The following is a 16,679-nucleotide window of genomic DNA, read 5'->3' as shown; positions in this document are numbered from 1 at the left end:
AAACAGTTGTCTGATGATCGCACAATGCGTGAAACTCCGAGTTACAACCAAAAAAGAGTTCCAGTACTACCAAAACACGGTATGTGTGCTTTGTAATGGTTGATATATGTGCCAAATTGTATAAAGCTTGTTGACACAGATTTTAGTTTGTGTGAGTACTTTGCATAATTAATGGGTTTTGGTGATTAGGTAGTCTATCTGCTAGACCTCGGGTGTTCTTCCGATACAACACGACACACAACCGAACATCGCTATCGAGGATGTTCGGGCAAGCCATCACTGCGAACTTCGTTCGCTTATAGTATCGAAAGAAAGCCTGAACGTCTAGCAGCAAGACATGATTAGGCTACAATAGCACATATGCACTTCGAATACACCAATTGTACAGAATTTGAAGTCTGCATTCTTAAAGTGTACATGCAAAGGTACATACTTTTTTTCGTAATTATGTTTATTTTGCCATACAAATAAAGGAAATTGGGTTTGTAATAGTACAATATAATTCTAACACGAGAAATTGCGCGAAAAATGAGGCACTCTTGGCTCAGCCACAGAGCACCTTCAGGTAAGTACCTCTCATTTGCATATGGATAGGACAGGATTTGGAACTTTATGACGTCAAAGCAGGAACATAAACGCATTCGTCAGTGTATCTTTACATGTAAAGCCATTATGGTCGAACCAGAAGGTCAACTTCAAAACCCGTTTTCGCCAGAACCCGACGTTGAATATTGATCAGATTCCTCAAGCGTAGAGCAATACACTCCAGCATTAACATCTGATGGTGTGATTTAGCCAAAGTCATTCGAACCGACCGCTAGCAGTAACGATAGTTCCTCTGGTAGTGAATGAGTGAGGAAGGTGTGGTTCGAACCACAGAGACTGAATGACACTGCTTTATAAGTTTTTTTCTGATGTAAATTTCACAGACAAATGTCGTCATGGCTAGTACACATTATATGTAATAGTATACCTGTGTTTAAATATCCACCATGCAAGTTTAGTGCTTGTTTTCTGACTATGCCTTGCTGTCTCATAAGTTATACTGCGTATATGTCCTAGTGAAGCCGTGTTGTTTACATAAAGTGAATGCTGTTATCAGCGTCATTTGTTGACATAACTATTCAATGGGTGGAAAACAGCTCCTGCAGACAATGTAATCGAAACGAAAATTATGTAATATTTCCATACCCATCAAACATACAGAGATCGAATGAGAATGGCTTCAAGAGTTCCCCATAATATTCTCTCAAGTTGTTCAAATGTAGCATGTGTCGTAACAGTACATTCAATCTATGACCATTCAAAATCTTCGCGAAAGTAGACCCACAAATTCGTTAGAGCAGAACGTTTTGTTGGATAACCGTCCCTCTTGAAAGCTATGTGTACACGTACTTTATTTCATTTTCAATTTACTGCGTTCATTACCATCCACACAGTGACATGAAGTGGTTTCATCTTCTTTCAAAGCACGGCCCGTGTTCTTTGAAGCCGGCCGTACTGTGGTGTATTGTGTATTGTCTCCGACCATTTTTGTTTGAGTTTTTTATGGATAGACATGTCTTACGTTGTGGAAGTTATTTGACCTGGGAGCGTGAAGCTTAGTGCTGACTGTACTTTGCTGTGTCCATCCACTTTTGACATGTGATTGGCATGACACAGTAATTGTTCATGTAGACAAAACAATGGAAACAAAAATAGCAACATTATAATGGGCGTTGCGTCTTTTTACTTTGATATGATTCCGACGATGTAAGTGTAACACATGGGACCTCGACACCTTTCGTGAGCTGGTTGAGGTGCCGAAGTTAGTCGAAGCACAGGGGATTAAGGGGGCAAGTATTTTTGCGACTTTCTTGCCAATGCGCGCAATATTTAGAGGTATGAATGCAATTTCATTTATTTTTATGGCAAAATAAACATAATTACGAAAAAGTATGTACCTTTGCATGTACACTTTAAGATACAGCCTAATTACTTAAACAACATAAATTACGCAACTGGTCAATTGATCGTCATTGGATGTTTACCAAATCTAACCAGTTGTTGTCTTTACCATATAAAAGATGTGTAGCAAGATTCATTAGAATTGAGGCAGTAGGTTTTGAGATATTGTGTCTACAGACAGACATATATACACCCATACATACATCCATACATACATACATACATACATACATACATACATACATACACACACACACACACACACACACACACACATACATACATACATACATACATACATACATACATACATACATACATACATACATTACATACATACATACATACATACATACATACATACATACATACATACATACATACATACATACATACATAGTGTGGATAGATAGTGTGGAGTTTAAAATGGACTGAAGAATACTTGTTACGTCCAACACAAGGTTATTTGTTACGAATTACACTAACAGAGCACAGACAATTAATGGGCATAGACGGGGAAATTGTAATCTTATGTTAGATTTCAATAAACGACGTGTACGGAAAATGTTAGTTGTGATGGCAGACGATAGTCAAAATCCCCTCACCAATAGATACTAGGCTGAGGGAAAACACACTAGGTGGGTATGTACGTTACGAATAACAGTCACGCAATTTATTTCATTTGTTGCTTTGTTTCATGTAGTATACAAGGCAACTGTGATGATAACATTATCATCGGAGAAGATACTCTAACTAGTGGGTACAAATCTAGAGAAGCACTTCCAGTGAAACTAAAAGGTAACATACCAGGGTCGTAGCCTGACCAAATTGCCAGGGGGGAGGGGGCAGAACTTTGTCTTGGTGTAACCATGCATAGAAAAGTAGCTAATTTACATAAATTTGCATATAATTTACATAATACCTATTTTACCATACGCAATTAAATATCATATGTAAGGCCAGAAAAAATAAAAAAGCTGGTCAACGGGCAACCAAACGCATCACATTGGGTAGGTAGGTAGATTTCGGGTTTTTTAAATGCTTGACAAGAATAAAACAAACCATATGTAATGATACCAAGATATTTCAGATCGAGTTTAGATAGAACTTATTCAATCATCTTGCAATTTGTCTGCATAGCTACAGTTAGGAAATGTACACAATTGACAGTCAAACAAATGTTGTAGCTCCTCTCACCCGCTCTTCTCAAAAAATGTTAAGCCTCGTAAAATGAAACTTAAGCATTATTTTAGCCACCCCATCTGTCACCTACACTACAGTGGAGATATACAATTATATGGTACAATGATGCATTACAGTGATAGCTAACTACACTAATATTCCGAACGAGATTACTTTCGATAGGATGTGGATTTCACATGCATAATGAGATGTCTCTAATTAGCTCTAACTTATACAGGGAGGTACTTAGCCAGACACCATCCATCTTGTTTTTGGAGAAAGACAATTATCACCTTCATTGCTACTGATTGGAAGGAGACAACTCCAAATGTGAAAAAAATATGAAAATAAGACAGTATAGAAGGCCATTTAGAGGCATAAAATATCAAACCATAGACATAATTAAAAGTCTTGCAATGCTTGAAAACGGTAATAAAATACTAGAATTGAGACAATTATTCTATGTGTTACATATTATCTGGAAGTGTATTTTATTGTGGCAAAGCTGAAAGATATTTTGCGGATGTGCACTTGGTAAATGACGTCTCCTGAAGTTTAATGTGGTTCCATAAAATCCCGAATAAAGAGCAAAACATTTCAAGACTTTCAGACTGTTGACTGTTCAGCCCACTCCCATGGTCGGAAACTTTTGCTCAATTCTTTGTAATGCACATTGGATATGCAACAGCTTAATTTAATGCTTGTATGCATCATCAGAGCCAAGTAAACCACTGTATACGATAGTATATAATTTGGAACAGACTCAGATGTATACTGTTACATGTACTATTCAGAAAATATAAAGAAATATCCTTAATTTTGAAACAAATGCGAAGCCCGCGTGAGGATATATTGCTCATCACCAAAACAAATATATGGATAGGTTGAACAGCTTTTTCATTTTTCCTGGCCTAATGTCGTATCTTTCAAAGTAGTTGCCGAAAAGATATCACATTCAAAGTAAAAAAAACAACTTTGAATAAAAAAATGGATGGTGCTTTCTCAAATAAGTATAGTAACACAACAAAATTTTAATCATTTTCTTTACCCTACTCTCAATACTTTTATGACCCTCCTTTATGTCGGAACCTAAGGTGAACTCAGTGAATTCTCCTTGTCATTATCATTATAATGGAAATAATTGAAGTTTGGATTTTGATGTCGAATGTACAGCTCTGTTTACACATTCATGGCCATTCTTTCCATAGCAAATTGTCGCTTCAAAATGAATTGCTAGTGTCAGTGCAATGAGATAATTATATCAAACAACATTTTAACATTAAACACAATTATTGAAAGTGGGTCTTCAAAGAGTGGATCTTAAACTGCGTACCTAGTTTAATACAAGTAGTTTTTCAGGGTCACAAAATATTCCAAAAAGAGATCTGCCATTTTAACAATAAATGTTTTAATATAAGGAACAAGATGTAAATGAGGTCGAGTGCATATTCGGAGTCACTGCATGCAGCAGGCGACCTCACGTTGAACGACTTTTTCCGTCTTTTCTTTGGCGTTTCACTATCTGACATTAATTTGCGACTTGCTATCTTCAAATGAAGGAGACTATCAAGACTACTGTTACTCGCGGAAAATGCACAGTACATGTGCACACTTCTTTTGTACTTTCCAGAACAAAGAATTTTTAATTTGCTATGCAGCAAAAAGTTACAATTTTTAACTGGCACATTTTTATTCAAAGTTAAGCCAGCATACAATAGAGATATAAGATACATATTAGCGAGGAGTCAGTGTACAGTCACTTTTGACTTTATTCACCTATCAATTTAAATCGCGCATGCTAGGTATCGTCACGTAAATAACGATTTTAATAACATTCAAAAAGTCGCTTTTTTTCTTTCTTTTTTTTCTCCAAAATCTCAGAGGGGGTGGGGGGCAGCTGCCTCCGCCCCCCCCCCCCCCATGCTACGGTACTGCATACATCCATTACATCCTGAGTAAAACGCTCGGAACAAATCATTTCGTGTGATGCGTAATTTAACTAAAATTACAGCTCGAGTTTTCTTTAAATTAAATTAAATTGAAATTCTATGTAACCACTCCCAAGATCACAACCTATGTTGTACTTTTGAAGTTCTACCCGCTCCACTTTCTTCTAACAACAGTTCACTCCTCGGCTACATAAGAGTGGTATTATTTAAATCTGATCCTGGCTTAATTAGTTTAACAAATTGCTTACTAAAATGTTCAAAAATTTCATTCTATTCTATACATCAAAATTTAGGGGAACATAGATGTGCCTTCTTCTTGCTTCCTTCTCAGCCATCAATACCAGGTCCTTGTTATAAATTTGCTAATGAATATTCATAGAGCAACTAGACTGCAAATCATGAGATAATAGGCCATTTCAGACTGCAAACAGGAAATTGAGAATACATTCCTCGCTCAAATTGGGGGTATCTCTTATTGTTTCTTGAGAGCTTTGTCCCTTGTATCTGTAGAAGTGTAAATCGGGATGGTTTTTTGTATTGTTCAGACATAGAGGAAAGCAATAGTGGTCTGTGATTAACTGAGTAACCAATACCATGCATACCCCCAAGGTACACACATACAGGAAGTAGAGCGCCACCATGGCAAATTTTGGAAAGGCCAATTTGCCTGTAACACTCCAGGTTCTATGCTTGTATCAATTACCACAGTATATAGTTTTGATGACCATCCAATTGCTACGTGTCTTATAATTCTAGCTGCGGGTGGACAAGGAAAATGTTCCCATGGCGGTATTTATGATAAAACATCAGGTAGACAAGCAACTGGTGGCATAAACAAGGAGTCACGTGATTTGAGAATATCTCCCCACAACTCACTGCATCATGACGCAGTCTCAGCATCAATAAAGGCTACAGAGAACGTATTTTTGGCCGATGGTGAGTTATAGTTGTAAATTTCAAATGCATCACACGTGATGTGCATATCCACTACACGTACAAGAATTCATCGTACGAGATCGACAACACATATTTAGAAATAGTACGCCCGCAAAGACACTGAGACGTAACGGGGATGTGCTGCCCATATACGGTTACTTTAGCATGAAAATCCCTCAACATTAGTTCTTTTTTCCTGACAAAAAATCCCAAAACACGAATTCTATGCTTAGGAAATGTCTCCAATCCTTGTGGATAAGAGAAACCCGCGCTCAAGGTAGGCGTGATTGTCACTGTGTTATGCTAATATGTAGTACATTTTTTTGGTACTCCTAATGCCCTAATGAAAATAATTATTCATGGGTCTGCAGTTTTGTGTATTTGCATATAGGCTCATTTTCTCCGAAAACAAATTCTTTGAGAAGTGTGACTGTTAGAACCTGGGTAGCATACAAATGCCCAACTTTTGTCACACAGAACACCCCTTCTCAGACACAATAGATCTATATTAGTCTGTTTACATGGCGATCTGATTTTGCTTAGCTGTTACTGACCACTTGTAATGCTATCAACGGCAACAGACAAAGCCCTACACAATGACAGATATGAGAATGTCCGTTTGCAGATATTTATATAATATTTTATATTTGTAAATTATGGAATGAGCAGCATTTACGGCTTTCAAAAATGAACCTATGCATTTTTGTAGCCTGTTCCCAGGCTACACAGATTTTTATATGTGCGATTATACAGTACCCCACCTCACCCCATTTTCCACATTTTAGAGATTACAAGTACCATTGTATGCTCCACTACATCAAAATAACAGTGGCAATCGACTTCATTGTCCATACATAATACGCAATGTCTTTATAAATAGATGTGTGGCTTTTCAAGGAGAGGTCTCACATTGGCCCATAACTTTGCTGCAATAATTGTAGCGTTTTTTGTTTTGATTTTTGTTATGATTTTTTTTACATTTATTTCAGCTTGCTATAATCTATACTTGGAGATACTTGGCCAGCAGGAATATTTCCCCTTAAATCTTGATTTCGGGCAGCTACAGCATCCACATAATCGCTAGTGGGGAGGCTCATATGAGAGGGATGTCTCCCTCCCACTATGAACCGTAAATTTTGCTTCTTCCCTTATGTCGTTCTTCTGCTCATCTAAACGAGAGCACATTCTACATATTGACCTCATTTGAATATAATGAATTAGATTAACGTTTTATCGCTCCTCATTGCGACCAATCAGTTTGAGTGCATTTTTTTCTTCAAAACAATCACATTTTATTACTGACATTTATATTTGACGTTTTGATATCATTGGAAGCGGTTAGTGATCAGACAGTGAAGGAAAATCTGAGATCACGTGCACTATCATGTATGTAAACAGGCTAGGTCTAGATAAAGTGAATATCACATAGTAATACTTGTACGCCTGACATTCATACAGGTTATGGTCTTCGAGATCAGATCGGTGACGACAAATTTGCAGAGCTCTTTAACTTAAGACAGAACAGTTCTAAATCTTTAACCATTGTTATGGACGTGACAGGAAGTATGAGAAATGACATCGAAGATGCCAAGGAAGAATGCTTTACATTAATAAATCAACGAGTTGGTACTGTGAACGAGCCTGCTAATTATGTTCTCGTGCCTTTCAGCGATCCAGGTAACACTTTTAAACCTACTTCTGTTTAGACACTGCATTTTGTGTCGTTTTTGTCCGGTCACGTGTAGCAATATTGACTATTTATACAGACTTGACATGTTTTGAAAGTCCCATTCAAATGCACAGTGACCAATTGATTATCATTGTAAACTGTAAATAATAGAAACAAGACTTCAAAATCTCTCAGAGAGAAATTAAGTAAAGTGGTCTTTAAAAGAGGAATTAGTCACCTTCAACTTGCATGTACTACAATGTGTTTCGGACTACCTTTAGGCTTGTAATTTTATTTTGTAATCTTCTACCTGCATTGATTTACTTTACTTATAATTTTTGTTTTTTTAAGGGCGTGTGGCTGCAGAAAGAATACATGTGATGAGCTATCAGAAAATAATGAAAAAAAGAAACTAAACCGGAATAAACACACAATCACAGTATACTTTCTGAATACCATAGCTGTATATGGAGTTGTTGAAAATCCATTTAAATTCTTTTCAGATTATGGACCTCTATATATCACCACAGATCCCGAAGAATTTAAAACTGCTATTGGAAACCTAGTTCCTGGGGGAGGAGGTGATTGTCCAGAATTGGCGAAGATTGCAACTGAATTAGCCATTAATAATAGGTGAGCCAGTTGTATTATAAGTATTTATTATTGTCCGTTTGCCTGGCACATAGTCAGCTATAACCGATCAATCACATCCCTATCAGACCACACGCCATCTACTGGAAAAAAGGTATTATATATTTAATTTGCGGGTTTCTTTCCTCTCAGGTCAACTTGTTTTGCACAAAGTATAAGTTACAGTAATTGTGAAATTTCCTGACATAGATAATTGTATTCGTCTGTGATTTCCTTTGTTGTCATTTCATTGACGTAGTTTACCCGTTTCTGACATATTTGGCTTCACTGACGCTGACCCCAAAGACGACCACAAAACAAGCTATGTTGCAGCCTTGGCTCAAGCCAGGGGAGTGCGAGTAACATGATTTTTAACTGGTGATTGTGGTGTTTATTTGCGCAAGAGGTCACTGGACTCGATAAGCTTCAATGATCATCAAGGTAAATTATGCATTAGTTTACCTTCAACAACAGAAGGCCATGGTGTACGTTTGTCTGTCTTGTATGTATGTATGTATGTATGTATGTATGTATGTATGTATGTATGTATGTGTGTGTGTGTGTGTGTGTTTGCGTGTGTGTGTGTGTGTGTGTGTGTGTGTGTGTGTGTATGTATGTATGTATGTATGTATGTATGTATGTATGTCAAACTGCCTGCGTGAGTGTAGGGGACAGTCCGGACATTATATCATATTGATCAATGTCATCATCATTGTCAACTCAGATTAATCAAACAAACATGCAAGACACCACGTCGGTTCGTTCAAGGCAATCGATTATGATCTTTTGCTGTTGTTTGTCCGTTTACATTATGTAATCTAATTCGAAAAAGTGATGGAGCACTATTGAACATGCAGGTTCATAGCCGGCAACTCTAGCCGTTCGACCATCATGACCTTACGGCAATATGGCACTCACAATTGATAGAAGTCTTCTATGTGTTAAAGTAGACTATCGATATCACTTAAAAAAGAGACTGGACGCAAAATATGTTTGTTTGTTTGTTTGTTTGTTTGTTTTCTTTGGTCAATATCCCACACAATACAATTATAACAGCAGAAACAGTCGACAACACGTTTAAATGGAGTGTCATATCTAGCTAAATAGGCTCATTCGTCACTTCCGCTTAAGAGTGGATGGATGCCAACTCCTAAACCTTTTATTAAATAATTCAGAAGGTATTGTTTCCCCATAGAAGTAAACTATGTGTAGCATAAAACAAGTATCGATGGCCATACTCAGTCTCCATATGAATGTAATTAGTTTACTATCGTACCTATTATTTGGCAATATATAAGGGTACCAGGGTACATCTCTTAATCATAGAAACTGAAGCCAGGTTGCAAAGCACAGTAAATGTACTGTATTTTTCTAACAGTGAATGGTGAGCAAGATAGTAACCCTGGACGAACAAAACGCAGTCCACATCCTGCATACCAGACAATTGCTGATGCTACCGGTGGCATCGTCCTTCATGTAACAAAAGATGAATTGAAAGGAGCAACGGAGATTATAAATCTAAGCTTTCGAGGAGCTGAAGTTAGCATTGTGGATGTTGAAATGTATGGAAATGGAAATGTCATGTTCACAGTTGATTCCACAATGTCAGAGGTCACGATAACCGTCACTACTACAGAAGGAACAACAGATATACCGTTTAATATCAAGAACCCCTCAGGTACTTTTGGCAAAAAAATGATCATAAGAATTTAACTTTCTTTAGCTTGTAACTGAATGGTAAGCGACCGTAAAATCAGTATTTTGCTAAACTGTTACAGAAAATATGTAAGAGTATTACGATGTAGCTATTTTTGAAAAATAAAAATATGAAAGAAATGTTTATCCCAGTTCTTAGAAAACACCTGAGATGAACGTTGGTGGTGATAGTGTTCTGTTAACTATGTTATGTGGATCAATAAACAAGAATATCTAGGGGTAGATGTATTATATAACATTGGCCACCCATTGCAGACTACACAGACCAGGTTTATGCTTGGAAGTCTAAGACCATTCATTCACATTCCTAACCGAATGCTATATATAACTCCTTTGCTTGAATCTAAGTGTTTATTAATTGTACAATGGATTCACTGTTCTACAATCTTGCGGATATCTCAGTTTTATTTTCGTTTCAAAGAACATTCCTCAGTTATCAACTGGAATTTTGACAATCAGAGAGTAAATTCATTTACAATATTAGGCAATGGTTCCCATACATACATATATACATTCATTATTATTGCTCGTACTATGAAAACCATTGATTGCTTATTTGTTTAATTATGTCTGATTCAGGCACTGTTCTTGTAGGAGGCAGTTCTACAAACAGTGGATACAAAACGATTGTGAACTCAGCCACTGAATTGATCGTAGTAGTCAATGCATCTCACTCTGGTGATTGGCATCTGCAATTACACGACAACCGGAATTGGAATGTCGTCATCAACGCCACAAGTGCGATTGACTTCCTGTACACATTCTATACCCATGATGCATCAGGACAAATGATACCTTTAAATGGCTATCCCGCAATAGGTTTGTAATTAAAATTCTGTGTTATATACTAAATATATATGCTAAATTATAGACCATTAGTGAATATATAGTTGTACTGTGCTTGGTATGATATGAGCAGTTTGTCAGCTCGCCCAAACTATGCTATACTGAAATTATACCACATGATATCATTGGCGACCAAATCGCCTGTTCATCAGCAGCATCTGTATCATTGGTGGTGTGTAATTCAATGGATTGCTTTGAAGTGTCCCCTTAGGCATATCCCAAAATACTAAGAATTGCGTTTTAGCATTGCTGTGGTGTATGCACCACCATTGATGAACTGGAAAAATGGTTTCAGACTATGGCAGCTCAGGAATTCAAAACACATGAACTTGTATCAATAAAATAAGTTATCTCGACCCATCGTTTCAACAATGTCTCAGTTCCATTTACCAGTTACCAGGCCAGTTTTCACACAATGGGACTGTCTGCAATTTTGTTAATCATTTGTCTGACAATGCCTGGAATCTTGCTAACTGTTGCAATGCTACTGCCTGTCAACTTATAAACTCATATCATGTGCTGCCACACTTAAAGATTTGTGTACCTGTTCAATTCTCTGGTGAAGCTTAAAAAATCGTCTACACCTGCTGGTAGTGCAAGCACAGTACCTCTATCACCATACACAAAAAAACAGTCATACCACAATGCTTTGAGGTTCCTTGTTGCCGAAAGTGTTTGGCTTCACGTCAGACTACAAGCCTACATATAGACTCAAAGGACTAGTGCTACCACTCTATTTGCTTTCCTATAACTGACATTTTGATTTTGAATTTTACTGTCCTTCACCGTCTACGACGATAGCTGTGTCACTCTGATATAGAAGCCACGCCCTGCCACACTAGTGCAAAATATATGTGTACATTTGAATAGAGTACAACGTCGCATTTCCATGATGACACCTAATTATGGATTCATCATATGATTTATATGTCTAATTATGTATTCTACCAATTCCCTTTTATATAGGGATGCCATTTGAGACTAGCTCTGAATGGTCTTCAGAGTAGACTTGGAAGGATAGCGAAACTTCAAAAAAATCAAACGTCAGTTTGGATAGCGGAATAGTGTAGTATAGTAATAGTCAATCAAGTCTACAGGTAGGCTAACAAACGTTTGACCTAAAGTGTCCTGTTAAATCTTTGTTTTGTATGCAAATTGTGGTAAATTCGGGTCACTGGTCATTACCACGTGACACAGTGTAAGCCAATCACTTTATGATAAAAAGGTGTTATAACATCAAATATGACTTTATTCTCACTATACTCTTGTATCATAAGGTCAAGATATTTCTCTTCTTATTGTTGTAACTGGTATTGAATATATATCATCTGTTGATACCCTGGTTCTGAAGTCACAAAATGGCACTGAGCTAAGACGTCTTGATCTGTCTACCATTAGTAGGAATTCGTATGTAGCAAAGACTATTGTTCCCGATGAGGTAATAATAAAGTCAAATTTAGAACATTCATACATCATGATGAATATAGAATACAGGCGTAAGATATAACTTTTCATCCATAATGTTCATTATTTAGGAAGGTTGGTGTATATTTTTGTGATAACTCCAACAAATGGATACCTCTAATATGACTTTTATTCTATGATTCAAGTCTATTTTCTTATTTAAATTATCAACAATTTAATTTTACGAAAGATGTAATCGCTCACCAGGAAAGCTAAAAACACACAATGTTGCTATCGCCCAATCGTTATCTGTGGAATATACCTGGTGGTCTCATCCAGTCTCAATTAGACGATTATCCCCAACGCAAGGGAGTAAAATGGCACTCACTTGTACTCTCTCTCTCTCTCTCTCTCTCTCTCTCTCTCTCTCTCTCTCTCTCTCTCTCTCTCTCTCTCTCTCTCTCTCTCTCTCTCTCTCTCTCTCTCTTTGTGTGTGTGTGTGTGCGCGCGCGCGTATTGTCTGTGTATGTGTGTGGGCGCGCGCGTTTCTTTTCAAAACCTCAGCAACCTAGATGGGATCCACAAACACATCTTTCAGAATACTAGACGAGGGAAAAGAAATTATAAAAAATATTAATTATGTACCTAGTGTTCTGATAAATGTTTATTTCCTGCATATACAGGACTTTCTTATTCAACTTGAAGGTTCCGATGTTGACTCAACAATATTCCGCCGAACACGTTCTGTGGGAGTGACAGTTCAGGCTGTAAGCTTAGCTTTACGTGGTGGCGTGAACCGTGAGTATACCTAGTACATTTTCGAAGATGTGAAACGTATTTTTAGCTATGTAAAGCATATTTTTAGCATGTGTACCCTATCATTCTGACAGTGTTGGAAAGGTGGACGGCCCGTTGTAGCCCATTGCATACGTATATTAATACCCCATCCCACGGTTGTGCCCGTTTTAAGTGTGTGTATGTATGTATGTATGTATGTATGTATGTATGTATGTATGTATGTATGTATGTATGTATGTATGTATGTATGTATGTATGTATGTGTGTGTGTGTGTATGTGTGTGGATGGGTGGGTGGGGAGGGGTGTTAAAAACTACATTCTGTTTGATAGGCCTATACATTGAATCTACACAAACATGTGCATAAGAAACATACATATCTACCTTTGTGTTTTGCTTATTCACACTCATTAACACACACATTTAAAACACATATACTCACATGAGAGAGGGGGAGAGAGAGAGAGAGAGAGAGAGAGAGAGAGAGAGAGAGAGAGAGAGAGAGAGAGAGAGAGAGAGAGAGAGAGAGAGAGCGAGAGCGAGCGAGCGAGCGAGAGAGAGAGAGAGAGAGAGAGAGAGAGAGAGAGAGAGAGAGAGAGAGAGAGAGAGAGAGAGAGAGAGAGAGAGAGAGAGAGAGAGTTACCAAGTTGATACCATTGCATTTTGTTAACAGATTATTTGGATCCCGCTGGCCTTCCCTTGCAAATTTACTTCATGATACACAATGAAGGAGACGAAACTGACCGCTATGTTGTGAATGTTCAACACGAAAACGAAGACTCTTTTATACAAGAATACACCCCAAATAATGTAACAGTTGCTGCTAAAGACTCTGTCGAAGGATACATAATAGCCATGTCATTGGAAAATGCTACAAGTGGGACTTTTCAGTGAGTTACATAATCTTTTCCTTCCATCAATGAAAATAATGTTATTCCTAGTGACACGGACACGCCATTGTAAACAGTTGCATGTAAACACAACTTTATTTGATACCTGCAATTGAAAATGTATACAAAAGTAATATAGGTTGTCGGTCCGCCTGCAAATAAAGATTGCCAAATATCAAAGTACAGACTATTTCACAATACCATGCAGCTTTTCTGTTTGATACAATCACGCACAAAACAATAAGAAACTGGACATGCTACACTGTAAGGTAGCAAGATTGAATGAGTACAGTTTCTTGCTACATTTTGTCTAAGTGAAACTACACATGCCACCATACAGACATCAAATGGCCGCGCCCTTCATCGGGTTATTTGATACTGTGAAAAACATTGGCGCCTGTATGTCTGCATGGAGTTGCAATACATTTAAATGGTTTATTTCATTTAGATAAAATGTAGCGAAAGATACAATCTTGTTATTGAAGTGTGACATATGCAGTTTCTTGTTGGTTTGTACGTGGTTGTATAGAACAGAAAAGCTGAACGGTATTTTGAAATAGACTGTATAAACTAATAAACACAATTAGATGCAATACCCCGTATCCAAAAAGTGCTCGATAACCACTCCACTTCAAAGCTATATACAAGAGTATTTTTTATCCAAGACTTTTGTTCATTATTTAACATGGTAACGAGTAAGTGTACATAAATTATGGTACAGGTCTGTAATAGCAACGTTCTGGAGAAAACCATAAGTATAACGTCCTTGTGTCCTCGCCCGTTTAACGTATTTGCCAGGAATTTTTGGAGTGAATATCTGAATTTTGTCCGAGCTGTTTACCCCAAAAGTGATGTTAAATCCATTAAATGGACAAAGACCTATACTACAGCTATTAGCTAACATTTCACAATTGTCCATGAGTAAATACAATGTACAGTACGCGTACGTTTGGATAGAAATGAGCCGTGTAGGAGATAGTGATTGTGCGATTGCTTTTCATACTTCCAGGGTTATGAAACTGGCAGTCACTGGGGAATCTGGTGCTTCCAACGTGGTTGAATTCAAATTGGTTGTCATGGACTACGTGGAATACTATAGAAGAATAGAAGAGGTAATTTTACTGTAAACGCTTTCATCAAATTCATCAAATTGCAGTCTCAAATTGAAATGACCGATAACAGATCATTGCGAGTCTTTACCTTACTTGCATATTAAAATATACTTATTCTTCCCTGGTATATACTGAATTATGTTTATCATATCGTAGAGTAGGAATTAAGAAATAATATGTGCTTGATGACATTATCTTTTCAGATGATAACAACAACAACAATAACAACACTAGCAGCAACAGCAACAAAAACAGAATACCGAGCTCAAGTAAGTTATCCACACTCTCTTCCTGTTACCAATAGCGACCGATTTACATTTATTATCAGACTAAGACATTCTATGCCTAAATAACTTACACCTACCATGATTCATTTCACTTCAAGTTAACGTTTTCACAGTGAATACGAAAAACCCTCGTAAATATACTATGTATGCATCAGGACCATGCTGTCCTGGCGGAAGAGCTAACGTCATCAGTTCTAGATCTGTTATTTCCTATTCTTACGACAGAGTACAGATATGTCATGGGTGATGATGCCCTAATGATGGCAGTGGTAAGCTAAGGATATATGCCTTCACAACTGTAATACTCTTATACTTTGTCTTTCAGGAACCTCAAATTACGACTGTTATCATGAATGGTGAAGATAAAAAGACCCACCGTTATCTGTATTATATCCTAGTACCTTCAGCTGTTCTTCTGATAGCAATAGGTGTCGGTTATACGATTTTTAGAGTAAAGTCGACCAAAAGAAAGAAGGGCATATGTAATCCCAAACAGGCGCCCTTTGGAGAGAGCCATGTTGATAATGTATATGTGATGACAAGTCCCTGAACCAATATCAACACAATGACGAATAATTGTATGATGAACGTACCCTGCCTTTCTTTCGAAAATAAACTGGACAACTAAAAGTTATATATCCAAGTGACGCTTCTTTATGTATATCACACCGTGTATTAAAATGAACCATTCGTAAATACTGTATTGCAACTGTTTTTTTCTGGATGAAAATAACATTTTGGCGTTTCGTGCATGTATGTATATGAATCGTGTTTTTTTTGGAACGTGATTGGAAAGAGTGCAATAATGGAATGGTTTGATAGCTTTTGAACATTAGAGATATTGATATTATCATATTGTTATTGTAATTCATAATTTCCAATTTGTAAATTTTCAAATTCATATTGAATATTCGTGAGTGGAGTGATACCTCGTTGTTAGGTGTAGTGACTACATGTATAAACTTTCCACGATGTAGGTGAATTTCATGTAAACCATACTTGACACGTGTTCCACCGCGAGGTGGATTTTAGGACTACGTAATCGGGCCATTTTATTTTTCGAAAATTGTAAAATGTTGGAATAAAGTCCGTAAAATCTTCCTGAATCATCGGCGTAATGCATAATAAACTCTTTATTTTGAGTGTAATCCGTAAAAAGCACAAATATTTCGTACACGTAAAAGAAAAATGCATAAACTGTACCGTAATACGGTCCGAAATACCTAGTAACTAGACACCGTATGTACTGTACACAAAGGACAGCGTAGTCGCTGTTACCAGCCTGTCGCCGCTGGAGGTTTGCCTACGAGACCA

At 37.2% G+C, this 16,679-nt stretch overlaps 1 protein-coding gene across 1 annotated transcript in view; it reads left to right on the top strand.

Moving 5' to 3' along the window:
* Window positions 1-15,915, top strand: part of LOC144447161 (von Willebrand factor A domain-containing protein 7-like) — a 30,080-nt gene extending 14,165 nt beyond the window's left edge. Inside the window, 13 exon segments of the mRNA XM_078137066.1 lie at window positions 2,651-2,745; window positions 5,835-6,014; window positions 7,473-7,691; window positions 8,187-8,316; window positions 8,573-8,754; window positions 9,692-9,991; window positions 10,609-10,848; window positions 12,153-12,313; window positions 12,963-13,077; window positions 13,750-13,966; window positions 14,976-15,078; window positions 15,282-15,347; window positions 15,691-15,915. Coding sequence (XP_077993192.1) covers window positions 2,651-2,745; window positions 5,835-6,014; window positions 7,473-7,691; window positions 8,187-8,316; window positions 8,573-8,754; window positions 9,692-9,991; window positions 10,609-10,848; window positions 12,153-12,313; window positions 12,963-13,077; window positions 13,750-13,966; window positions 14,976-15,078; window positions 15,282-15,347; window positions 15,691-15,915 — 2,233 coding nt within the window.
* Window positions 15,916-16,679: the final 764 nt, after the last annotated feature.

The sequence above is a fragment of the Glandiceps talaboti genome, chromosome 16, assembly GCF_964340395.1.
Source record: "Glandiceps talaboti chromosome 16, keGlaTala1.1, whole genome shotgun sequence".
Lineage (NCBI taxonomy): Eukaryota > Metazoa > Hemichordata > Enteropneusta > Spengelidae > Glandiceps > Glandiceps talaboti.
This window is presented reverse-complemented; position numbering and strand designations above follow the sequence as displayed.